The 27,265-nt window shown below is 44.6% G+C and overlaps 1 protein-coding gene across 2 annotated transcripts; it reads left to right on the top strand.

Annotated features, from left to right (window-relative positions):
• Positions 1–4,446: 4,446 nt before the first annotated feature.
• Positions 4,447–25,418, top strand: UBE2D4 (ubiquitin conjugating enzyme E2 D4). 2 transcript variants are annotated; one of them, XM_077262791.1, is made up of 7 exons: positions 4,447–4,646; positions 14,793–14,856; positions 15,912–15,943; positions 17,442–17,519; positions 17,660–17,765; positions 18,973–19,066; positions 21,876–25,418. In XM_077262791.1, the coding sequence occupies exons 1-7, from the start codon at positions 4,623–4,625 to the stop codon at positions 21,919–21,921; spliced, it is 444 nt and encodes a 147-aa protein (XP_077118906.1). In that variant the 5' UTR covers positions 4,447–4,622; the 3' UTR covers positions 21,922–25,418. The 2 variants fall into 2 exon arrangements, with proteins under 2 accessions (XP_077118906.1, XP_077118905.1); XM_077262790.1 differs by lacking the exon at positions 4,447–4,646 and adding an exon at positions 5,177–5,364.
• The last annotated feature ends 1,847 nt before the right edge of the window (positions 25,419–27,265 follow it).

Genomic DNA, 27,265 nt, shown 5'->3' with positions numbered 1-27,265 from the left:
TGAGATCTTCCCGGAGCTCCTTCCTTGTTGTCCTTGGGTTAGCCTTGACTCTTCGGACAAGCCTGGCCTCGGCACGGGAGGAAACTTTCAAAGGCTGTCCAGGCCATGGAAGGCTAACAGTAGTTCCATAAGCCTTCCACTTCCGGATGATGCTCCCAACAGTGGAGATAGGTAGGCCCAACTCCTTGGAAAGGGTTTTGTACCCCTTGCCAGCCTTGTGACCCTCCACGATCTTGTCTCTGATGGCCTTGGAATGCTCCTTTGTCTTTCACATGTTGACCATGTATGAGTGCTGTTCACAAGTTTGGGGAGGGTCTTAAATAGTCAGAAAAGGCTGGAAAAAGAGATAATTAATCCAAACATGTGAAGCTCATTGTTCTTTGTGCCTGAACTACTTCTTAATACTTTAGGGGAACCAAACAGAATTCTGGTGGGTTGAGGGGTTGAATAATAAATGACCCTCTGAAAAGACTTTTCACAATTTAAAAAAAAAAATAAACAAAGAAATAACATTCTTTTTTGCTGCAGTGCATTTCACACTTCCAGTCTGATCTACAGTCCAAATGTCACAATGCCAAGTTAATTCCAAATGTGTAAACCTGCTAAATCTGCAGGGGGTTGAATACTACTTGTAGGCACTGTATCCTGGATAACAACCTCTTCCAGAGCGCTCTGGACCTCAGACTTGGCAAAAGGTTCACCTTCGAACAAGACAATGACCTTAAACACAGCTAAAATAACAAAGGAGTGGCTTCAGAACAACTCTGTGACCATTCTTGACTGGCCCAGCCAGAGCCCTGACCTAAACCCAATTGAGCATCTCTGGAGAGACCTGAAAATGGCTGTCCACCAACCTTCACCATCCAACCTGACGGAACTGGAGAGGATCTGCAAGGAAGAATGGCAGAGGATCCCCAAATCCAGGTGTGAAAAACTTGTTGCATCATTCCCAAGAAGACTCATGGATGTACTAGCTCAAAAGGTGCTTCTACTCAATACTGAGCAAAGGGTCTGAATACTTATGACCATGTGATATTTCAGTTTTTCTTTTTTAATAAATGTGCCAAAATTTCAACATTTCTGTTTTTTCAGTCAAGATGGGGTGCAGAGTGTACATTAATGAGAAAAAAAATTAACTTTTTTGAATTTATAAAATGGCTGCAATGAAACAAAGAGTGAAAAATTCAAAGGGGTCTGAATACTTTCAGTATTCACTGTATATCTATCCTATTCTAACCTGTCAGTGTGATTTTACTATACGCGCACATGAATTGCCGGCTTTTCTTCTATCTATTTATCTAATATATACACATATATATATATATATATATTTATATATACAGTCATATGAAAAAGTTTGGGCACCCCTATTAATCTTAAGTTTAATGTTTTATAAAAATAGTTTTTTTTGCAACAGCTATTTCAGTTTCATATATCTAATAAATGTTGGACACAGTAATGTTTCTGCCTTGAAAAGAGGTTTATTGTACTAACAGAAAATGTGCAATCTGCATTCAAACAAAATTTGACAGGTGCATAAGTATGGGCACCCTTATCATTTTCTTGTTTTAAATACTCCTACCTACTTTTTACTGACTTACTAAAGCACTTTTTTTGGTTTTGGAACCTCATTGAGCTTTGAACTTCATAGCCAGGTGTATGCAATCATGAGAAAAGCTACTTAAAGTGGCCACTTGCAAGTTGTTCTCCTGTTTGAATCTCCTCCGAAGAGTGGCATCATGGGCTCCTCAAAACAACTGTCAAATTATCTGAAAACAAAGATTATTCAACATAGTTGTTCAGGGGAAGGATACAAAAAGCTGTCTCAGAGGTTTAACCTGTCAATTTCCACTGTGAGGAACATAGTAAGGAAATGGAAGAACACAGGTACAGTTCTTGTTAAGGCTAGAAGTGGCAGGCCAAGAAAAACATCAGAAAGGCAGAGAAGAAGAATGGTGAGATCAGTCAAGGACAATGCTCAGACCACCTCCAGAGATCTGCAGCATCAACTTGCTGCAGATGGTGTCACTGTGCATCGGTCAACTATACAACGCACTTTGCACAAGGAGAAGCTGTATGGGAGAGTGATGCGAAAGAAGCCGTTTCTGCAAGCACGCCACAGAGTCAGCTGAGGTATGCAAAAGCACATTTGGAGAAGCCAATTTCTTTTTAGAAGAAGGTCCTGTGGACTGATGAAACCAAGATTGAGTTGTTTGGTAATACAAAAAGGCGTTATGCATGGCGGCAAAAAAACACAGTGCGTTGTATAGTTGACCGATGCACAGTGACACCATCTGCAGCAAGTTGATGCTGCAGCTCTCTGGAGATGGTCTGAGGATTGTCCTTGACTGATCTCACCATTCTTCTTCTCTGCCTTTCTGATGTTTTTCTTGCCCTGCCACTTCTGGCCTTAACAAGAACTGCACCTGTGTTCTTCCATTTCCTTAGGGTATGTTTCCACGGTAAGGAAACGCTGCTTGTTTGACGCTGTGCAGAGCTGCAGCGTCAAACAAGCAGCGTCCAGATGTTCCAGCATAGTGGAGGGGATTTGATGAAATCCCGTCTCCACTATGCGTGGAAACCCGCACGCGGCGGCCCTGCAACTCCGGACATGCTGCGCGTCTTTTCAGATCGCAGCATGTCCGTACACCTTGCGGGACGCAGCGTCCCCGCAAGGCATATCACAGGGCCCTATGGGAGAGCGCGATCATCCCGGATGTGAAGAGTTAACACATCCGGCATGATCGCGTCCCATTAAGGGGGCGGGGCTTAGCGCCGAGCGGCTTCGCCGCTGCGGTGATACCGCCGCCCATCCGTAACGTGGAGACATACCCTTACTATGTTCCTCACAGTGGAAATTGACAGGTTAAATCTCTGAGACAGCTTTTTGTATCCTTCCCCTGAACAACTATGTTGAATAATCTTTGTTTTCAGATCATTTGACAGTTGTTTTGAGGAGCCCATGATGCCACTCTTCAGAGGAGATTCAAACAGGAGATCAACTTGCAAGTGGCCACTTTAAGTAGCTTTTCTCATGATTGCATACACCTAGCTATGAAGTTCAAAGCTCAATGAGGTTACAAAACAAAAAAAAAAAGTGCTTTAGTAAGTCAGTAAAAAGTAGGTAGGAGTGTTTAAAACAAGAAAATGATAAGGGTGCCCATACTTATGCACCTGTCAAATTTTGTTTGAATGCAGATTGCACATTTTCTGTTAGTACAATAAACCTCATTTCAAGGCAGAAACATTACTGTGTCCAACAGTTATTAGATATATGAAACTGAAATAGCTGTTGCAAAAAAACCCAATTTTTATAAAACATTAAGCTTAAGATTAATAGGGGTGCCCAAACTTTTTCATATGACTGTATATATATGTGTGTTTTGACCAATATTTCCTGTGAAAACGATGTGTAAATGACAGAGAATTGCTGTATGTAAAAGCTCATGTTAAAATCGCATTACATTCGGATGTAAATCGGATACTAGGTGTGAAAAATCAGATTGTACTCTCATTACACTCCTACGACTCTCAGCAGGGAGACTCAGACCGATTTTTCATACGTTTAGTGTGACTCCGGCCTAAGTCTCATCTCCAGGCGACTGAGCCCAATTTTTTTTCAACAGGAAGATTTCTCAGAAAACGCCAGTGTATTTTTTTCCCTGAAGCATCTTTTTTATAGTCTTTTTATGCAGTTTACTGAGCATTTTTCCAACCTATTTTGGTGGTGTAAGCTCTGTTGGAGGATGTTTGTGAGGTTTTCAAGCAAAAATGCTGGCAAAATGACCAAAAAGACATCCGGGAGTCTTTTGACTTCTTCCCATTGCCATGTCTTGTATCATATGGAGCGTTTCCAGAGCGGAGGACGCCTGAAGTCCGGTGAGGTCACTTCTTCTAGCTGCTTGGCGTCTTTGAATACCTGAAGCTGATAGAAGATACTGAAAAGACTGAACAAATGCGCAGAAAGTCATTTTCCCACAGAAATGAACAGAACCATTATGCGGCGTTTTTCACAAGCCGGGCAGCTTAAAAAGGCAAGAAAAAGAGCCAGTGTGAACAAAGCCTTAGGCTGACAACGCCACAGCCCTGCGGCCCCCGCAGCCGCGTGCGACGAGACTCCACGCCTGTGTTTCCACACGCAGATGGATGGAGGGCGGTGTTAGTACAGCTATATGTGGACAGTGCTGAGCTGCACATACAAATCTGCTGGTTGCTATTGGAAACAGCTTAGGTCCTACAGTACTGGGAGCCTAGGCTTCCAGACTTATAAGGCAGGCTAGTACATTGTTTTACTGATGTGACCTGGGCCCAAAGGTGACAAAACTACCAAATAAGAATGCAAAAAGCTGCCACTAAACTCGCAAAACTATTACCACAGACAACCAAATAATGCGCATGCGCCTAATACAATCGTGTATAAAAAGAAAAACTACAACTCCCAGCGTGCTTCGCGCATCCGATTCGTACTGAGGCTGCGCAGTTCTTCGCTACAAAGAGACTACACTTCCCAGCACCACCCGGTATCACGTGCGCCAGCGCAGTGTGAAGTTTGGGCGGGGCTACGTGTCAGTGTCGGGCTCTTGCTGCCCCTGCACAGCGCGCTCCGCCGGTTCTGGGACAACATGGCGTTGAAAAGGATTCAGAAGGTGAGACGTACAGTCTATGAGGGAAGGAGGCCGTATCACAAGTGCGACAAACCGGGGAGCAGCGTCTTTATCCCTCCGCCGGGCAGGGTTGCTTCTGTTAGGCAGAGGGAAACGTGGAGAGTTGCTTTCGCATGATGTCTGGAGGGAGGTGATGGGGGAGGCCGCCGCATAGAGGGGCTCGGCGGAGCCAAGGGCAGCGCGGAACCTTTGCCAAATAGTGATCCCGTGTTGGAGAGAGTGCGCATGCGGCAAGCCTGTCAACAGTCGCTCGTTCCTCGAGAACACTGAAGTCGCGCCTGCGCATTGGCGTATCTCGGCTCTTTCTCCCTTTACTGCGCATGCTCGTAGGAGGTGGCTGAAGAGTGCTGTAAGTGCGCATGCTCCGAGAGTGACAGCTGCGCTTGGCCCTCCCCCTCTTTCTCTCTTGTATGCTTTGCCAAATAGTGATCCTTGGGCAGCTGCTGGGGACAGACCTTAAATGGGAAGAGGGGACAGCGAGGTGTTAAAAGAAAGGGGGGTGGGAGAAGCGGGATGGCAGGTCTGAGGGGGCAGCCGCCTGCTCGTGTGGGAATAGAAGCTGACCTTATCTGTGGCTGATAGAGGGAAGGATGTGTCAGCAAGAAGCTCCAGTGCCTGGTGTGAAGCCTGCAGGGGTGAATGTGAACTAGAACCTGCTCCAGGCAGAATAAACCTCAAATCCCCCCCTACAGGCACCGTGGTACGTCCTGGCGTGGTAGTCACATGACCGCATCGTCCAATGGCCACTGGGGATCGGATACCGCCAAGCGGTAATGGGACGGTTACAAGTTATACACAGGGGGGTTCATTGTCATTTTCTACTGATCTTTGTGGATGACCCCAATAAACCGTCCATAATGCAATAATCAGAAAAGGGGACCACAAATTATTAATCAGGGCGGTGTTTACGGGAGTCAGCGGTGCCAGAGACCTGTCTGGGCACAAGAAGGTGTGTAGGGTCGTGACGCCATCCGCACCGATCACCTCTCACACGGGATGAGACACCTATGGGGTTGTGCAAATATTTTTTTTGTTTTTAAGGTGACTGAGCTTTATAGTGGAAACCATGTTGGGAAATGCTCTACATCTCTGTTTTTTACAGTCAAGATGGGGTGCAGAGTGTACCTGTCTTTGGGAGCAGGTTTTCCGTTGTCTTTGCAGCCTCTTGATTGGAGAGGTTCCTTCAAGATCAGCTTCAAAGAAGGGATGTGCATTTTATTCCCCCCTCCCCCCCGCGTTTTTCAAAACCCCTCTTCGGCCGTGTTCACACGTTGCGCTTTTGCTGCATTTTTTGTAATGCAAATTTTAATGTCTTTTATATAGTACCAGCAAAAGCTCTCAGATTTTAGAAATCTCGTGCCCACATTAGGTTTTTTTCAGACTGAATTGTTGTTTGCATCTTCTGTACTGCCAAGAGAGCACGTTTTGCCTGCAGGAAAAAAACGTAATGTATGAACATGGCCTTAAGGAGCGGGAAAAATGAGAGCCAAAAAAGCCATTAACAGCAAAGTAGCTTTTTTATTAAAAAAAAAAAAAAAAAAAAAAAAGTTTTCCAAAAGTCTTGGGGGGGAAAAATTGTGTACAAATTGTGTACATACCCCAGAAATTGTTCCCTTTTTTTTTTTTTTTGTTTTGCAGCTTTTTTTGTCATTTCGATGACGTGTTATTAAATGCATTAATGTGAATACTTTTCTTCCCAATGATAACAGAAGTATTCTAGGAGTGATTTATTTTCTGGTTAGCCAATAAAGGTATCACTCCTAGAATACTTCTGTTATCATTGGGAAGAAAAGTATTCACATCGTTTTTTCTGGCTAACACGGTACCACAATACAATTTGTTATTGCATATCATGATAAATGCATTAATGCAATGAATAATCTGCTCGGTTTTTTGTTTTGTATTATTTATTTATTTATTTTTTTTGTAGCCAAAATGTTCGGAGACGCTCGGGTGTCTTCTCAGATTTCCCAGTCACTTGCATTGTAGCAAAGTATAGAGCGACTTCCTAGCACAAAACACGTTAAGGTTGTGCCGGTCACTTCTTTTAAACTCTTGGCGTTATTGAAATCCAGAAACGCTTACAGATGATAAAAAGCCTGAACGTACGAACCTCGAGGCGGTTTTACCTATAAATGTATAGGAAGATTCGTTTGAGGATTTTAGGAGCACTTTTCCAGGTTTTGGGGGTTTTTTTATTTTTTTTTGGGGGGGGGCGGAAACACTCGAAAAACAACGGGAAAGAGACGCAGTGTGAACATCCCCTAATATGTCGTCTCATAGAGAGAACTCCATTCTGTATACCCTATTACGACCTGTGGCCGCCATCCTCCCCCTTTATAAGCCGACTGGTGGACTTGTGATGTCCTTGTACGACATGGACAGCCGTATATCTGTTAGTCTGCTATCCACCTCCAGCGCCATGAATGTGGTACTGAATGGCCGTCCATGTGGCGCAAGGATGTCTCAGGCACAGGAGCATGTAAATGCCTGGCGACCGCCTACCTTTCTTGGTAAGGTCAGGCATCTGCCAGGATTGCAACCCTGGGCCACCGGAAAATCGGCTGATCGCCCTCACAGCTTTGATGAAACGACCCCGATAATGACCAGTGACAGCATTCCCCATGAATGTGATTCCTATCGGTCAGACACTATAGTTTTGCCTCCTCATTAGCTCGCCCAAATTCCCAGGTCACACGGTAGACCACTACTTCTACTGAAGGTAGACACTCTCCTGCCCTCGGTTGGGTGAATAGAAGACTATTGATGCCTATGGATAAGATTCAGGCCATGCACAGGAAGACAGAAGCTAAGGGGTAAAAGGCCTGAAAACCGCATTGGGCAAACTTCATTGCACCATTTTAGAAGCCACACAACAGTTCCCTCATTTGTGAGGCTCGGCGTTACACAAGAAGAGGACTTCAGAAATGAGATCTGAGGCTCTGGCTGTGGGGGTCTCAGCCACTCCTGATTGCAAACCCCGGAGAAGAAGGGTCCCGGCTCTCTGATTTTTGGTATCTGGCAGCGGCCATATGCATGCATGCACAGTGCACAGCAGAGCCGAGTGTGGGTGTCGACCGATCACAAAGGGAATGTACACACGATGGCACCGATTCCTCAAAGCCTTCACACCAGAACTCTGTCGAAAAATTTAGGCAGAACTTGGAGCGACATTTGACTTTAGTTTTTCCCAGTGCCAACAAAATGGAGTTGGGGCGTGGTGACCGTCGCTCGTTAGATTCTGAGGTGTACGCAGCTTGTCCAACGCCCCAGATTCATGAAGTCGGTCTGGATTAAACTGGCCTATAATTTTTTTGGAGTGGAAACTCTCTCCAAAGCCTCCTCGAACAGTCGGAAGACTTGGTAAAAAAGCTGAGTCCGAACATGCCCCCCAAGAGGTTTTCACACTCTTTTTCCAGTGGAAAACAATTCGGGAAACTCTCCTTTTTTTTAGTTTTTTTCTTAGTGTTTTGTAATTATGAGCAGTGTTTTTTTTTGTTTTTCTTGCAATCTTTGGATGCACCTGCCACCCCTTTGCATTTTTTTTTTAATTTTTTTTTTTTGCCTTTCCATTGACTTGTTTTGTATTGAACCTCTTCTCTTCTTAGGAAAAAAAAAAAAACATCTGTAGATTGTTCACATTACTTCTCTTAAACTCTTGATGACAAATTAATCAAGACTTGCGTTCACGTTGGTCTTGATGAGGGGGAGCGTGCTGGAGAGAGGCGCATGGCTCTTAACCCCTTCACCCCCAAGGGTGGTTTGCACGTTAATGACCGGGCCAATTTTTACAATTCTGACCACTGTCCCTTTATGAGGTTATAACTCTGGAACGCTTCAACGGATCTTGGCAATTCTGACTATGTTTTCTCGTGACATATTGTACTTCATGATAGTGGTAAAATTTCTTTGATATTACCTGCGTTTATTTGCAAAAAAAATGGAAATTTGGCGAAAATTTTGAAAATTTTGCAATTTTCCAACTTTGAATTTTTATGCCCTTAAATCACAGAAATATGTCACACAAAATACTTAATAAGTAACATTTCCCACATGTCTACTTTACATCAGCACAATTTTGGAACCAAATTTTTTTTTTTGTTAGGGAGTTATAAGGGTTAAAAGTTGACCAGCAATTTCTCATTTTTACAACACCATTTTTTTTTAGGGACCACATCTCATTTGAAGTCATTTTGAGGGGTCTATATGATAGAAAATAACCAAGTGTGACACCATTCTAAAAACTGCACCCCTCAAGGTGCTCAAAACCATATTCAAGAAGTTTATTAACCCTTCTGGTGCTTCACAGGAATTTTTGGAATGTTTAAATAAAAATGAACATTTAACTTTTTTTCACAAAAAATTTACTTCAGCTCCAATTTGTTTTATTTTACCAAGGGTAACAAGAGAAAATGGACCCCAAAAGTTGTTGTACAATTTGTCCTGAGTACGCCGATACCCCATATGTGGGGGTAAACCACTGTTTTGGCGCATGACAGAGCTCGGAAGCGAAGGAGCGCCATTTGACTTTTCAATGCAAAATTGACTGGAATTGAGATGGGACGCCATGTTGCGTTTGGAGAGCCACTGATGTGCCTAAACATTGAAACCCCCCACAAGTGACACCATTTTGGAAAGTAGACCCCCTAAGGAACTCATCTAGATGTGTGGTGAGTGCTTTGACCCACCAAGGGCTTCACAGAAGTTTATAATGCAGAGCCGTAAAAATAAAACAAATTTTTTCCCACAAAAATTATTTTTCAGCCCCCAGTTTTGTATTTTCCCGAGGGTAACAGGAGAAATTGGACCCCAAAAGTTGTTGTCCAATTTGTCCTGAGTGCGCTGATACCCCATATGTGGGGGGAACCACCGTTTGGATGCATGGGAGGGCTCGGAAGGGAAGGAGCGCCATTTGGAATGCAGACTTAGATGGAATGGTCTGCAGGCGTCACATTGCGTTTGCAGAGCCCCTAATGTACCCAAACAGTAGAAGCCCCGCACAAGTGACCCCATTTTGAAAACTAGACCCCCCAAGGAACTTATCTAGATGTGTTGTAAGAACTTTGAACCCCCAAGTGTTTCACTACAGTTTATAACGCAGAGCCGTGAAAATAAAAAATCTTTTTTTTTTCCCACAAAAATTATTTTTTAGCCGCCAGTTTTGTATTTTCCCAGGGGTAACAGGAGAAATTGGACCCCAAAGGTTGTTGTCCTATTTGTCCTGAGTACGCTGATACCCCATATGTTGGGGTAAACCCCTGTTTGGGCACACGGGAGAGCTCGGAAGGGAAGGAGCACTGTTTTACTTTTTCAACGCAGAATTGGCTGGAATTGAGATCGGACGCCATGTCGCGTTTGGAGAGCCCCTGATGTGCCTGAACAGTGGAAACCCCCCAATTATAACTGAAACCCTAATCCAAACACACCCCTAACCCTAATCCCAACAGTAACCCTAACCACACCTCTAACCCTGACACACCCCTAACCCTAATCCCAACCCTATTCCCAACCGTAAATGTAATCTAAACCCTAACCGTAACTGTAGCCTTAACCCTAACTGTAGCCTTAACCCTAGCCCCAACCCTAGCCCTAACCCTAATGGGAAAATGGAAATAAATACATTTTTTTTATTTTTCCCTAACTAAGGGGGTGATGAAGGGGGGTTTGATTTACTTTTATAGCGAGTTTTTTAGCGGATTTTTATGATTGGCAGCCGTCCAACACTGAAAGACGCTTTTTATTGCAAAAAATATTTTTTGCGTTACCACATTTTGAGAGCTATACATTTTCCATATTTTGGTCCACAGAGTCATGTGAGGTCTTGTTTTTTGCGGGATGAGTTGACGTTTTTATTGGTAACTTTTTGGGCACGTCACATTTTTTGATCGCTTTTTATTCCGATTTTTGTGAGGCAGAATGACCAAAAACCAGCTATTCATGAATTTCTTTTGGGAGAGGCGTTTATACTGTTCCGCGTTTGGTAAAATTGATAAAGCAGTTTTATTCGTCGGGTCAGTACGATTACAGCGATACCTCATTTATATTATTTTTTTATGTTTTGGCGCTTTTATACGATAAAAACTATTTTATGGAAAAAATAATTATTTTTGCATCGCTTTATTCTCAGGACTATAACTTTTTTATTTTTTTGCTGATCATGCTGTATGGCGGCTCGTTATTTGCGGGACAAGATGACGTTTTCAGCGGTACCATGGTTATTTATATCTGTCTTTTTGATCGCGTGTTATTCCACTTTTTGTTCGGCGGTATGATAATAAAGCGTTGTTTTTTGCCTCGTTTTTTTTTTTTTTCTTACGGTGTTTACTGAAGGGGTTAACTAGTGGGCCAGTTTTATAGGTCGGGTCGTTACGGACGCGGCGATACTAAATATGTGTACTTTTATTGTTTTTGTTTTTTTTATTTAGATAAAGAAATGTATTTATGGGAATAATATATATATTTTTTTTTTCATTATTTTGGAATATTTTTTTTTACACATTTGGAAAATTTTTTTTTTACTTTGCCCCAGGGGGGACAATACAGATCGGTGATCTGCCAGTTTGCATAGCACTCTGACAGATCACCGATCTGAGAGAAGTGCAGGCTGCTTCACAGTGCCTGCTCTGAGCAGGCTTCTGTGAAGCCACCTCCCTCCCTGCAGGACCCGGATGCCGCGGCCATCTTGGGTCCGGGTCTGGAGCAGGGAGGGAGGTAAGACCCTCGCAGCAACGCGATCACATCGCGTTGCTGCGGGGGGCTCAGGTAAGCCCGCAGGGAGCCCCCTCCCTGCGCGATGCTTCCCTGCACCGCCGGCACATCGCGATCATGTTTGATCGCGGTGTGCCGGGGGTTAATGTGCCGGGAGCGGTCCGTGACCGCTCCTGGCACATAGTGCCGGATGTCAGCTGCGATAGGCAGCTGACACTCGGCCGCGCTCCCACCGTGAGCGCCGCCGATCGCGCTGGACGTACTATCCCGTCGGTGGTCATACGGGCCCACCCCACCTCGACGGGATAGTACGTCCGATGTCAGAAAGGGGTTAATTAATCGGGCGAGGACTGAAGTGGTGTGCTCCTCCATGTACACATCGCCACAGATCTTCCTCTAGTCTAGGGCTGGAGTAAGATCTGTGGCATAAGGAGCGTTGCTGCTGGTCAGGAAGCTGATGAGCGGTGGTTGCCGCTCTCTGTCCCATCTTGGATCACTTTGTCAAAGCTGAGTGAAAAACTGCATAAAAACGGCAAAAGTCATAACAGTTTTGCTTGTCTTTGCGTTGTGCATAAAAATGAACGTACGAACAGAAAGTTGTTTTTCCTTAGAAATGAAAAGCTCCAATCCTTTGAGTAGTTTGCCTTTTCCAGGGTTTTTTTTTCCATGGAGAAAAAAATGCCGGAAAACGACAGTGTGAACATCAGCTAAGCCAAAGTTGTTTAGTTTTTCTTACATCTGAATAAAATCACACGTTTTTCTAGTGGAAACACTTTGTTTTTGTTTTTTTGTTTTTTTTCAGGAAGCATTTGCAGCCATATGACTTGCCAGTACCTCATTAGCAGTAGATTCTATCAGGAACCACTTGACAGAAGTGACATGCACTTTTTTTTATTTATTTATTTTTTTTCCACTAGACGTTTTGCAAAACCTGAAGCAGAGAATAATCTCGCCAAACTGAACCCGTGACCATAAAAGTGTGGTTTTACAATAGAAATGAGCAGGAAAAGTCTTTTTAGACTCATTTGCACATCTTATAAATAGAGGTGTGAAATCCAACTTGCATCCAGGATATGTCAGTAAGGGTATGCGTACCCACAGGAAGATGATTCCTGAAAACTCCGGCAGTGGTTTCCCTGACCCATCTTCTTTATAGCCTTATTTGTCATTGTTTTGCTTTTTTTTATATATATACACATAATCGTGGTGGCATAAAGGAAGTTCCAAAAGCATAAACATATACACAGGGCCCGGTTTTGATATTGATGTCCATATGTTCATTATATTTCTTGTTTATTGAGCTCCTTTTCAGGTAGGTCCCAGGCAGAATCTGCACGTACGTTCCCAGTCTTAAAACCCACCAGCTAGGAGACAACTCATCCAGCAGGTCCCCGTACATAATCCAATATGTGGTCAGTATAGATATCTCCCACAGTCCTTGTCCGAAATGGGGTTTTGATCTTTGGTGTTTCTCCACTTTTCTGGAGTATTTCCCCCTTTCTTTTTTTGTGGCTTTATTATGTGACATTTTTTATACGTTCCGCCTTTTAAGTCCTCTCTATAAGATTTTTTTTTTTTTTTTAATTTTTTTACTTTTTTTCCCATCTACAGATATTTTAGACAGGGTCATGAAATATGACCTTTGCCAAACGTCACAACTTTTTTTTTGGCACGTCTCATTATAATCCCTGCCCGGAGTAAGGTGACAGTCATTTTTCAACTTGTCACATTTTTAGACAAACGGGGGAAAAAAAATTTAAAAAGTTTAAGGCTCGAATAAAAAGTATTTTTGACTTTGCTCCAAATTCGTCAACCACGCATGCTGTTTTGAAGAATTTGGCACAAAAAAAACGTCCATGAATAACAAGACAAAAAACACACAAAAGTAAACCGGTGACTAGAAGAAATGATGCCAGTGATGACTGTGGTGCTGTGAGCGGTCATTGTCTGTATACAGGGTGGATGGTGGAGTCATGGGATTATATGACCGGAGAATAATTGGCCTTCGTGTCCACACAGTTCTGGGTATTTTTCATCATTGCATTCCAGGAGACATGTCTATTTATTTTCATTGACGTAGCTTTGATTTGTAGCTGCTTGTTTGTTTGTTTGTTTCTGGGATGAGTTGTATTTGTCAGCTGCCTTTTGTTGTGCATACAATCTAATACCGAACCTTTTATTATTATTTTTTATTTATTTTCCTCACTTATATATTGGCATTGACTCCACAGATATTGTCACTTCTAAACTTTTTATGTGAGGAAATGGTAAAAAAAAATAAAAAATAGATACATTTATGCAGTTTTGCTTTATTTTGTATATAAAATGATCTTCTGAAAAAAATCCATTTTATTTATTTATTTTTTTGTTAACATTTTTGTGTTCTGTTATAGGGGTCTCGTACGCACAGTTCTTTGATTACGTGGATAATGCACTGTACTACTTTCGCAGTGCTGTGTATTATTCAGTCTGTATGATACAGGGGCTATGCCACGAGTCTGTCCGCAATACCGATCACTCCACCAAAGTTCGCTCGGTGCCACTGTTTACATTGCAGCGCAATACAAGTGAATGGGGTCACCTTGGGGCCCCAAAAGTCCTGCAGCAAGCAAGTTGCAAGAAGTCTAACCTGGTTTTAATTTTTGTGACTTGCTTGTTGCAGCACCCTCGGAGTACTGAGTCAACTTTAGTCATGTGAAAGTTATTGCGGCCAAAGCCGTTTTGTAGCCATAACCTTAAACTGACAGTATACCTAATAAATTGTGCATCTTGCACACATCTATTGGGTTTTAATGTGTGGTACACTAGAGATCTTCGCTAGGCTTCCAGTTGCAGTATCAACTATCAGCTCTCTACGATTGGGCTGCGGGGAGCCCATGCGGTGACAGAGGTAGTTCTCTCCCTCTGTCAATCTCCTTATGTCCAGCCCATAGCATGCAAGGAGATAATCGAAACCGCTGCAATCACTGAGCACACTCATTGCCCTCTGCTATATCTCAGTTGGTAGAGAGGAATGAGTGATGTCAGACAGCAGGAGCCCTGGGATCACAATCTGAGTGGAGATTTGCTGCCTCTACACATCCTAAGGGCGCAGTCAGAGGACCGTATAACACGGATGACTATTACATCGCAATGCTCGGACTGGCCGGAGGCTCTTCTGACCGGAGCGTGGCGGCCTGTATCTCTATGCACCTGTCACGCCCGGGTCAGGAGAGCCGGTGAGTCCGAGCACTGTGATGTAATAGTCATCCATGTTGTATGACCGTCTGACTGCGCCCTAATAGAAACTTCCAAAGCCTGTGCTGTGACATTGTCATTAATTGCTTAAATTAATGTTCATCTTCAGACAACTGGGACCAGGTCTGAATATGTATTGATACTATGTTGGAATATTTGTTATTTTGACATATCTTGTTGCAGGAACTGATGGACTTGCAGAGGGATCCTCCAGCTCAGTGCTCTGCTGGTCCAGTTGGAGAAGATTGTACGTACTGCAGTGTGGTATAGTAGACATGTCTATCACTTAAGCTGATCATACAAGATATACACTACCATATAGTGCACCTATCGTGCTTCATATCTCCCAGAATGTGCACATGCAATATGTATACTGTCATACTGTGCACCTATCATACCCATATCTCCCAGAATACCCACAATATGTATACTGCCATATAGTGACCCATCAGAGCTCCTATCTCCCAAAATGCACACATACTATATGTATACTGCCATATAGTGAGTCGTCAGTTCATATCTACCAGAATGCGCACATACTGTAAGTATATTGCCATATAGTGCACCTATCCTACCCAATATATCGCAGAATACACATAAAACATATAGTGACCATCATAGCTCATATCCACCAGAATGCGCACATACTGTAAGTATATTGCCATATAGTGCACCTATCCTACCCAATATATCGCAGAATACACATAAAACATATAGTGACCATCATAGCTCATATCTACCAGAATGCGCACATACTGTATATATACTGCCATATAGTGACATCATAGCTCATATCCACCAGAATGCGCACATACTGTATGTATATTGCCATATAGTGCTCCTATCATACCCAATATATCCCAGAATGCCAGCGCACAATATGTATACTGCCATTTAGTGAGCCATCATACCAAATATCTCCCGGAGTACACAAATATAATATATACTACCCTGTAGTGCACTGATCATATCTGCCAAAATATACATATACTAGTATTTGATGTGGTGTGTGCTACAGCACAAATAGAAAAGATATTTCCAGCTCCTGGTAAAAATTTCTTTAAACTTTATTCCATCATAGATTAAAAAATATCACTCTGATACGAAGCCGAAATGCAGAAAGCGACTCGTTTTGAACGCGCAGTCTTACATGTCCGCTCCCGTTGTAGAGGATAGGATTTGTCAGACATGCCATGCTCCGCTGCATCACTCCTCATCAGTGCACCCCCTCATATACGTCCGTCAGTAGTGTAGGAAATCTTTCATGAAATGTCCCCCAAGTTGTGTCTCTCTGTATTTCAGTGTTTCACTGGCAGGCGACTATCATGGGCCCTGTAAGTATCTCGTCCCACAATGTGTGCACCCTCCTCTGTCTGTATAAACTGATCTGTCACTGCAAACCGCAGGCCGTGACAATGGTGCTGGTACTAGGGCTGCACAAGTGCACTTGTTTCCTGGCTTGTCTGAGGCCTAATGATGCCGCATGTAGGCCCAGCCGTTCATCAAGAGCAGAAGTCCTCTGGGCATTATGGCTAAAAATCTGTCTGCTGTTTGGGTTGTGTAGGGAGCCGATTATCCCCTATGAAGACCTTCTGTCCCTCCTTTGGCCAAATTTGCACATTAGTGGTTGCAGCTCGGATGGCGTCTGTGTGCTGTCCATTCTCATCATGGGCTTACTCATTGAATTGTTTCCATTTGGCCCATGAGTTGGCCCAAAAATTATCACTTACCTGCGGACTATTGGACACGTTATTGCTTATGGCTTCTTTCACATTGTTGTATGCTGTCTGCTAAAAAAGAGAATGAGCAGCCATCTGTGGAAGTCTGAATGGGGTCTTATGCCTCATACACAGGACTGTTCTTGTAGGGTGGGACGGCACCGTATGATGCAGCACATTGCTGTGGCTCTGTGCTATAGAGCGTTCACACTTCATTAAAAGGGCTCTCATGTCCAGGGTTATTTTTTATCCAGGTGTCGTTCTGTATAAGATATATATATATATATATTTGATTTATTTTTTAAAAATTTGTGTAATTTTATTTTTGTTTTTTAAATTGCTAGTGTACCTATACTGGGAATAGCACATGAACCCTCACTGGTTTCGATATTTTCAGGCTTTTTTTTTTTTTTTTGTTAATTACCTGCCACCATGAACATACTTTTGTTCTCGTGCTCTATAGCATTGCTCTGCCTAATTGCGGTAAGAAATCGATTTATAAGATGACTGATACCGGCCTACGGACAAGAAGTTGGAGACATATGCTGAGACGGACTGCATGGCTTCATTGGCGCACTGCAGAGACACAACTATGCCCGCTCCACTGCCCAAGAGATCTCACCAGCACGTGCGCGGGAGTTCACAAAGGTTTAGCATGACGTCACCTGACTTTGGTGGACGTCGGTTATGCCAGACTGGACAGAATTAAGGCACTGCCAGCTTGACTTGCCAACATGTCTCCTCCTCTATGACTGCAGACCAGTATCTTGCACATGGTGTGCACCTTCTTTAATCTGCTTTACTTAGAATTTTGACCACAGCCACACGGGCTCATAACCAATGCTATGGAAAGTACTAGGGCAGAACTGGTTTATATGGCAAAATTACTCAATGGGTGTTCTTTACTGCTGAGCAGAGGTTCATCCGACGCCATGAAGATTGACCAACATCCAAAGTTTGACGTTGAACCTTTTTACAATTAATTTTATGTTGACGTATTATTCTGGGTCAGTATTCATAAAGCTGTGAATCTTCGCTGCGGCCTAATTTAAGAAATGATTATCCTCTTCTTTTGCTGTCTGCTCTCCCATTGACCCACTTCTTATTTTTTCAGAATGACAGCCCTTTCCAAGGTGGCGTTTTCTTCCTCACCATTCACTTTCCTACAGATTATCCCTTCAAGCCCCCAAAGGTAAGAGGCGCACGGCCAGACCTCCTAGCATGTGGGGAGGGCACCGCCATGGGCACGGCTGCACATCAAATGAGCAAAGGCTAAATATTGGTTGGACTGATACTCCCACGTAGGTCATTAATGCTCTTCTTTCTTAACAGGTGGCATTCACAACCAAAATCTATCACCCCAACATTAACAGTAATGGCAGCATTTGCTTGGACATCCTGAGGAGCCAGTGGTCACCAGCTCTGACTGTATCCAAGGGTCAGTTGGCTTGTGGACATACACCGTGTATATATGAGTGCATACCTGACACGGGCTGTGGCTGCACTGAGACGACAATTGTCAGACATGTCACGCCAGCAAAAACATTTGTACAGTTGTCTGCATCTTCATGTAACGTAACTAATGTAGAGCTGAACTGGAGACTAGTTGCAATTTGCATTAAAGTCTATGGCAAGTGCGACTGAAAATCCTACACATTTGGAAACATTAGGTCGCAATGTGACACCATAGGAAATCATTAGATGCAATGGCTCACTATTTCAACGTCACGCTACACTTGTCACTCTTCTCCAGTCTGATTAGGGTCATACTTTACCAAAATATAGAGTACCCCAACATAATGCAAGTTGGAGGCACCAACAATCCATAAAATGTCCTACATTCCTCCTTTATGTATGAGCATCCATGTACCACCGGTGAGACCAGGTCTTGTAGGCTGAATATAGGCTTCATTCAGACGTCCGATTTTTCTGTACATATTCCATCTGTGTTTAATATGACACTTACCATTATGGTCTATGGGGCTGTTCACATGTTTTTTTTTGTGGATTGCAAAAAAGAATCAGAGACATATTAGTTTTTTTGACCCGCATTATGGATCAAAATCGCATACATCAATTGTCACTTATCTATGGGTCTGTGAAAATCAAGGACCTCACGCTGATGCCACCCATGTGCAACTCATGTCCTGTCCATTTTTTAACAATGTAATTAGTAGGGGCTCTGAATTTTTTTTTTTTTTTTCTTTTTTTGCACATAAAAAAAAAATCACTGATGGTATAGGCTGACCAAACACTGATGAAACTCAGTCTGTTTTTTTCACTTATTCCCAAACATCGGATTGCAGGAGCAGATCAGATCGTAGAAAAGAAGCTCTCTGAGTGGCGGTATGACCGCCCTGGTGACAGGCGCTGACATCTGTATGAAACACTATTCTTTCCTTTCTAAAACTGGACCCAAATGTCTGTTTGGAGCCATTAGGACTTCAGATTTCTCTCTGGTTTTTGGTGAGATGAGTGACAGCCGCAGCAGATGTAAATGTTTGAGGTGCCTAAATCAGGCACGTAAATTAGAAGTGTCGGCAGTGTAGATCCAGTTTCTGTTTTACATTCAGGAATGTGTGTGTGTATAATAAATAGATATTATAATGTCATGAACCTTTTTTGTTTTTTTTCTACTGTTCCAGTTCTGCTGTCCATCTGCTCACTCCTGTGTGACCCCAACCCAGATGACCCTCTGGTGCCAGAGATTGCTCACACGTACAAAGCAGACCGGGAGAAGTACGTATGACTTGTCGTTACTTTGAATAGTCATTTAAGGACTGTAAGATCCCTACCTATTATCCAGCTTATCAAAACCTAATATACTGCCTCCCCTAAACCCCGAATTACCAGCTGTACGAATCCTGGCAGCGTAGTACACTGTGAACAAAGCAAGGAAAAAATATACCATCAGCTCACCCTGTCCGGGTATCATTCAATCTTATAAGGGCACGGTGCACAGACAGACACTGCGTTCCGGCTCCTATGTAATAAGGGTGCGATGCACGGACAGACACTGCGGCCCTGCTCCTATCTATTAATGGTGCGGTGGTCGGACAGACACAGCAGGCTGGCTCCTATCTAATAATGTTGCGGTGGTCGGATAGACACAGCAGGCTGGCTCCTATCTAATAAGGGTGTGGTGGACGGACAGACACTGCGTTCTGGCTCCTATGTAATAAGGGTGCGGTGGTCGGACAGACACTGCGGGCTGGTTCCTATCTAATAAGGGTGCGGTGCATGGACAGACACTGCGGGCCGGCTCCTATGTAATGAGGGTGCAGTGCATGGACTGACTCCACGGGCTGGCTCCTATGTAGTGAGGGTGCGGTGGTCGGACAGACACTGCAAGCCGGCTCCTATGTAATGAGGGTGCGGTGGTCGGACAGACACCACGGGCCGGCTCCTATGTAATAAGGGTGCGGTGCACGGACAGACACTGCAAGCCGGCTCCTATGTAATGAGGGTGCGGTGGTCGGACAGACACTGCGGGCCGGCTCCTATGTAATAAGGGTGCGATGCACGGACAGACACTGCGGCCCTGCTCCTATCTAATAAGGGTGTGGTAGTCAGACAGACTTCTCAGGCCGGCTTCTATCTAATAAGGGCGCAGTGCACGGACAGACACTGCGGGCCGGCTCCTAATATGGAATATGGATGGGCAGACACCGCGGGCCAGCTCCTGGGTGAAAATGATCAGGTAGAAGGCAGGAAAACATCTAGAAAGTTATTGAAGGGAATATAAAAACATTATTTATTAGACACTATTAAAATATCAAAAGGGTAAAAATCAAACACCCAAGGGCTTTGCGTTTCAAGCACCTTAATTAAGAACTGGAAATGCTCAGGCCTAGTGTGCATAATCATTTCTGAAATGCCTAACAGCAGAAAAAGGTGGAGGCATTTGTTGTGATACTAAAAAACTGGTGACAGGTTCCCTTTAAAGGGAACCTGTCACCAGAAATAGCGCTGTTAGGCTACTTTCACACTAGCGTCGTACGACGCACGTCATCAATGTGACGTTGCGATGTACCGATGCATACTGTGAAAGCGACGCACAACGGGGGCAGCGGATGCAGTTTTTCCACGCATCCGCTGCCCCATTGTGAGGTGCGGGAAGGAGGGGGCGGAGTTCCGGCCGCGCATGCGTGGTCGGAAATGCTGGACGCGACGCACCAAAAAACGTTACATGCAACGTTTTTTTGTGCCGACGGTCCGACGCAACCGTCGCACGACGGTTGCGACGTGTGGCAATGCGTCGCAATGCATCGCTAATGTTAGTCTATGGAGAAAAAACGCATCCTGCAAGCAATTTTGCAGGATGCGTTTTTTTTCCAAAACGACGCATTGCAACGTGCGTCGTACGACGCTAGTGTGAAAGAGGCCTAAATCTGCAGGTTAACAGCATTATGCTGCTGCACACAGCCGAATGCAGCGGGGAGACCATGAACATTGTTCACCTCGCCAGCATTTGGTATTCAGTCACGGGAGTGGGGGCTGCGCCATTTCTATCACCGCTCTGAGTATACCGAGCGGCTGCTGTAACCGCACCCCGGCACTAACTTTCATGACCCAGTGTCTGGCTGGGAAATGTGGCTGCAATACCTTCCCGTATTGTGTACAACCTGGAAGATATTAATTCCTCTGTATATCCGTTTTATTCTGTCCAGTTCCTGTTTCCCCTCTTACAAGCAACAATAAGTTCCATGTTTTTTTGGGGGGGTTTTTTTTTGTAACTTGAAAGATCCATTATAGTCCAGAAAGTCTGCACCACTGGTCCATTTATGTGCAAATGATGTTTGCAAATTATAGAACAGATTTTTAAAATCTCATGAAAGGGGTTGTCTGGTCTTAGGCTACAAGTCTGCAGTTGCTCTAACTGCAGACCTGTGCATGCTCACATCGAACGCGCTGTCAGGATTCTCTGGGAGCAGGTGCTCATGTGGTCGCAAGTATGTGAAATGCATTCTCCAGGCGACATTCCAACTAGACAGTGTCCGGCCTCGTTCAGTGCAAGTGTATTGAGCGAAGCTGCACAAGTCTAGTCGGTATGTGGCCGGGAGTATGCAAATCGTATACTTGTGGCCTCTTGAGTACTCGCTCCTGGCACTGGAGAATCCTCACAGGATTCACTAGTCGGCAGTCAAACAGATTGACCTCAGACTTGTAAGAACAGACAGCGCCTTTTGATATCTGATCAGTTGGGGTATGACACTGGACACCTCTTCTGATCACACACTCCCAGTTAACGCAGCTGCCGGAAGTGCGGAGTTGTTGATCTGCGTAATGGCTGCTCATTCTTCCCCTATTGGACTCGGTAAAGGGCAGATGGGCAGTACCCGGCCTCGGACACTGAACCGATGGCAGAGCTCTGCATCCAGGTGGCATCGGAAACAGATCGTCAGGGGCGCTGGGCTTCACATCCCGAGGAGCTTTTCTGTTTGGTCGGACATGGTGGGCCATGGCGGTGTAACTATGGCCGCTGAGGGTGTAAGCGGAGCTTTGTTTTTCGTGTACAGTGACAGTGCTTTCTCTTCTCCATCCACAGGTATAACAGACTAGCACGAGAATGGACAAGTAAATATGCAATGTAACACTCTCGAAATAGCACAGCCAGACTGACAGACTGGAGAGGGTAGAGGCCCTCCCAATTCTCTTGTTTATCTTCTTGTGCCAACATGCCCGCAATGTTTTTATAGAACACCGACCAACCAAAAATAGAGCAACTCCAAGGACGCTCCCGCCCTTTACATTCAGCTCTCTGCAGCCTGGCTGAGGAATAGTCGCCCATTCTCCCATCTGCTGCTGTTATAATCTTCTCCTCCTCCTCATTCTACGCCTGAACCCTATGGGCTGAGAACCTTCCCTCTGTGCACTGAATCCCCCTCCCCGCTTTCCAGATGCTCATATCACCTTACTCCCTTCTTTAAATAACTCAGGACATAGCGGTTTGTTTGGGAAGGGTCCCGTGATCCTCCTCGCCCCCTCCTCCGCCCCTTGTGTAGCCCTCCCTTTCCCCAGTCCGGAGTAGCATGGCTGGCAGCTGCTGTTGCTGGAGCAAGAGAAGAACTTTGTGGAAATTTGGAGGAAGATCAAGTGTTGTCCGAGTCTCCAGGCCTTCTATTCACCGTGAAGTCATTCTCGTCCCTTTACCTGTTGTCTTTTATCTGCATGGATCCGAAATGTGTATGGAACGGTGTGCAACGTGACTCGCACGCGATCGGTACTGTTAGCAGGGCTGCACTCCACATACGGTCCCCCCTAAAGAACCATGCTCGTTACAATGTACGGTCCGACGGGAGGGATTGTCTACATAACGGTGGTACTTTGTATCTTCCTGGCATCTCTTAGAAGTGGATAAACCCGCTGTGTGTACTCGTTCCAGATTGTGTAGCAGTCCCCTTTTCTCATCATATCATTTTGTGCTTTAGTAGTAGAACCTTTCGGTGTATTTTTCTTTCGTTGGGCCCCGTTACTGTACGTCTGGCTAAATGGTGCATATGTAATGATGGCGCCTTGGGTTCCGTCTTAATGAGAGGTTGTCCGGGATTATTTAACCCCAAAATGAAGAAAGGAACCCTGTAGTTTTTTTTCTTGTTTGTTTTTTTATTCTTCTACTTAAATGGGCCTGAGCTGTAATACCGGGCACAGCTTGTTGTCAAGAGTGGCACTGTCTTTTTTTTTTTTTTTTTTTTTTTTTTTTTTTTTTCCACCTTTATTTTTTTTCTAATCCTGGACAACAATCTTTAAAATGTGTTCCTGTAGGTAAAAATGTAGGGTTTTTTTTTTTTTTTTTTGTGTATACAAACACATGTCCGTTTCGTACCAGTCTGTGGACAAGGTATTAGTTGGTGCAGATCAATTCACAGGATCCAGGTCAGTAATCTGTGGCTGTCAGATGGATGCCCTGAGAAACGCCACTTACCTCCCGGCATCTACAGCTCTTATTATGAGTCTGCCTAGGACAACGTCATTGTCGCACCACGCCAGCTAATCGAAAGAAAAGCCGCACATGCCGGGTAGTAGGGGACTGTTGTAGGGGCCGACGGCCACGGATTACTGTCCTGTCTGGTCAATTGGGGTCCTGCAAATCAGGCATTTTGTTTCTGGCTTCCATATAAATATCAGTGGTCCCCAGCGGGGTCCGGTATGTTCTGTAGATACCACGCAGCCATGATGGACATGTGAATGTGAACAAAAGTATCATCTGTAGCCGATATGTGAAGCACTGAGTTTTGTAAGATGGCGATACACGTCAGACTGACATCCACTAGACCCCTATGGGGAACAAGGATTGAGCATGTTGGATTTCAATATGACCAATCCTTCGCTAGAGATAAGCCTATCCCCGTTGTCAGCGTGCATGTCTGACATGTATGGCCACCTTTACTTTAGCCATGATTAAGTGAATTATAACCCCCCCACCCCCTTTAACTTAATTCTAACCGAACTCTAAAATGGAGTTCACTAAACGGACAGGTCTTTTACCATCAATTCTTTGTTGGAGGGATTGCCAGCAGGCGGTACACGCATGGAAGCAGCCATATACCCTGCATTAACCCAACAGATTGTCTTTACTATATATTAACCCCGTCCCTCCTTGAACATAGGCTGCCTCCTGCAGCATCGGTTTAGCTCCCAATATGGCTGCCCCCATCGCGTTTCAAGCAAGCGGCGACCTCCAAACGCACGAGTGCAACGTGTGACAGGCAGGAGAATGTCTTTCAGCACTGTGAATTTAGCTTGTCCCAGCCTACCTCACTTTCTGAACTCTGGGACAAGACGATCCCTCCCTCGGTGGGGCGGCTGTGCAAAAAAAAAAAAAATCGTTTGCGTCCGAGAGCAGACTACTGTACAGCGGCCATTACTTACAGCTTCTAACGACGATGATGCACTGTACGACTGCGGAGGATCTCTAGTACTAATCTTACATTGTATTCTGTTGCTGAGTATCTACTAAATCTTGCACTGTGTAATGATGCCGAGTATCTGTATACCATGTTTATGAATGTGCTGCACTGAATTACATTACTGAGAATTGGTAACCGTGTTCCTAAATTCCAGGTCTGATTCCTACAATATTATTAGTACGGTTAAATCAGTGGGGGTCTCCGTCCTGAAAACCCCCATCAATTGCTCAGACCATGAGGAAGAAGAGCTCAGCGGAGACTTTCTATCTGTGCTCTGATCCTGGCCCAGAATAAGCTTCTGTTCCTTTTTCAGTGTTCCTTATTCCTTGTCTCAGTGGTCGGAAGTGGACAGGACCCCCAGGAGTCAACACTACTCAACGGGGGCTCTAACCTATAAAAGTCTAGTTACCTATTATCAGGCTAGACGCAGTGGTGAGTAACTTTCCAAACAATTTGCTTTTGACGACCGTGTTTTGCTGTCCGTATTCAGACCACAATGTTCCCAACTAATGGTGGGCCTCCTGGTCTGAAGGTGCAACTTCATATATGCCTTTGAGGTTGTAACTCGGACAGTCCAGGCATTGCAGTCTGTATACGGACCGTGAAATACGCCAGTCTAAAACCAGCACGTACTTTTGGGTTTTCTGTGTGTACTTGGCTCGTGTTGACCTTGCACCTTCTGCTGATTGTGTCTGAATGACCGGATGCACCGTACGGGAATAGCGTTTGCACCAGTCGTTCTGATATAGCAAACAATGCGTATTCCTGAGCAGGTCGTGCGTCATAGGGTCCCAGCTATCGGGTTAGGGAAGTGTCCGTCAGCACGGCGCTGATGGATGAAAAGCCGCAGTACGGCGCCCGCTCCAGTGCAGCCAGGAACGGGACTACGAGCTATGATGAAACTGAAGATCAGTGCGCTGTAAGTGACGCAGCGTTATCGGCCTAATCTGTAGGATGAGCAGAAATGGCGCTTCCTTCTCGATCCACAACTACTCCAGGAGCAGTAGATGCATCGGTGTGTACGGACGCTAACCTCACACACGTCCGGGGGGCAACTATTGGCAACTATTAATGTAAGGATCGCTTCCCATAACTTATTTATTCTTCTGTTATATTTATACACACAGTTTCTGTTTTCCATAGACCGGTATCTGTATTAAATGCTTCTCTTTCTCCCTCAATTGTCTGCCTAGACTGTTCCTCCACAATGTCCTCCTTTACTGTGCACCAAGTATTAATTCCTACTACATAGCTGCTCTGCATGGCGAGGTCAGGCCGCCTTCTGCCAAGCATATTGCAGGGGGTCCGGATTACAAGGACCGCCTGCAGTGCCATCCGAGATATTGGCCTATTGCTAGCAACCGCTGTCTTTCTCTTGCATGTGGTGGAAGGTAAAGCCGAATGGTCAGCAGACCTCTTTCCCCTTTTATCCTTGTATTACGTAGAAACTGAATGAGGCGATTTCTACTGAGCCCCCCTATTCGAGTAGCATATATTTCTGACATTTTTAGGTACACCTTTTTATTGGGCGATTTTCAGACATGAGTGACCCCTTGTGTGCTTGGGTACACGAGCTGCCTGTGGTATGCACTATTTCAGTCTGGAAAATGGACCGGACTAGTAAATGCTGCAGTTTTCATGCGGAGCGTTGCGTGTCTGTACTTGCAGATTAAAGGGGTTGTCCAGACTTAGTGACTGCAGACTTGTGACTCCTCACATCGCGGTGAGTATTCTCCGGTGCCGGGAGCGTTACCGCAATTATGTGATTTGCATACATGCGGTCACCTGCCTACTAGACGTGCGTGGCAAGTGAGTTGAGAGAGGTCGGGCATGACTAGTCGGAATGTGGCTGGAATTGTCGGGTGCTCCATGCACCCGACAATCCTCACGGCGAGCAGTGCACACAATGTGAGGAGTTACAAGTCTGCAGTCATTGTGACTGTGAACTTGTACTTTAAGGCCAGACAACCCCTTTAAAAGGAACTTGACAGCAGATTTATGCTGCTCGAACCACCGACAGCGTGAATCTGACAATGGTTGCCTTATTTACTCTGAAACATCGCGGCGTTTCACAGAAAACATACTTTGAAAAGTCAGTCGGGAACAACCCCGCTCCCCTAGACCAACAGGGCTTCCTATGTGTGACCTTTCAGTCAATGGGAGCGGGGTGGAGACAAGTCGCCGGAGTCCCTCCTCTTGGACTAGTTGAAGTATGTTTGTTTTTTTTCTGAAATACTACAGCTTTTCAGATTACAGCTGATTCAGCTGCAATAATGGCGCCAGCCTGATTCCAGCTACTCATGGTTCAAGCAGTATGAATCAGATGACACCATGACCAAACATTCTGTGTGAACAAAGCCTTGGACAAGCGATGGGATGAGTGCCTGCGCTTGGTGCTACATGATCGATGCCCATTAATGTGCACCACGCTGCGAAAGGACAAGATTGGCAATGGGTGTATGGTGCCAGTGGCTGCAAGGACATCCGCACGCTGCGCCAGTGTACGCCTTGCTTGAAGCATTAAATTTATTTAGATTTTGTTTTTTTTGAAACCCTACACAAAAAAATAATAAAAACTTCTCCGGAAGAGATCTTTAGCGTCTCTCAAGGGATTGTGATCAGATTGCCATAACTGTATTGGATATGGTTCACACCAACCAACCTAATCCATGGAACGGTTTCAATTGTGCGGTACAAAATCAGGTTTCACCCACAGTATTTGTCACTATTTTTGCCAACATCAGGATTGGATTTTAGAATATTTTCTTTTGTGCTTCAGATTTTCTTCTCCTGACTTTGGCTTTAACTCCTTCAACCCCCGGGTGATTTATCACTTTCGTTTTTTCCTCCCCTCCTTCCAAGAGCCATAACTTAAAAAAAAAATAAAAAAAATTCCAGCCATATAGCCCTATGAGGGATTTTTTTTTTCTTTTTTTTGTGGGACGAGTTGTACTTTTGTATGACACCAATCATTCTGCCGCATGGAAAAAAAAAAATAATTGGGGCTGTAGGGTTATTTACCATGTTC

Source organism: Ranitomeya variabilis, chromosome 5 (assembly GCF_051348905.1).
Source record: "Ranitomeya variabilis isolate aRanVar5 chromosome 5, aRanVar5.hap1, whole genome shotgun sequence".
Taxonomy (NCBI): Eukaryota; Metazoa; Chordata; class Amphibia; order Anura; family Dendrobatidae; genus Ranitomeya; species Ranitomeya variabilis.
The sequence above is the reverse complement of the archived record's forward strand: the minus strand, read 5'-3'. Positions and strand labels throughout refer to the sequence as shown.

Coding starts and splice junctions, on each gene's coding strand:
- UBE2D4 (XM_077262791.1), top strand. CDS start 4,623: ATGGCGTTGAAAAGGATTCAGAAG. Junction 4,647..14,792: donor CGTTGAAAAGGATTCAGAAG/GTGAGACGTACA, acceptor ATCTTGTTGCAG/GAACTGATGGACTTGCAGAG. Junction 17,520..17,659: donor ATCCCTTCAAGCCCCCAAAG/GTAAGAGGCGCA, acceptor CTTTCTTAACAG/GTGGCATTCACAACCAAAAT.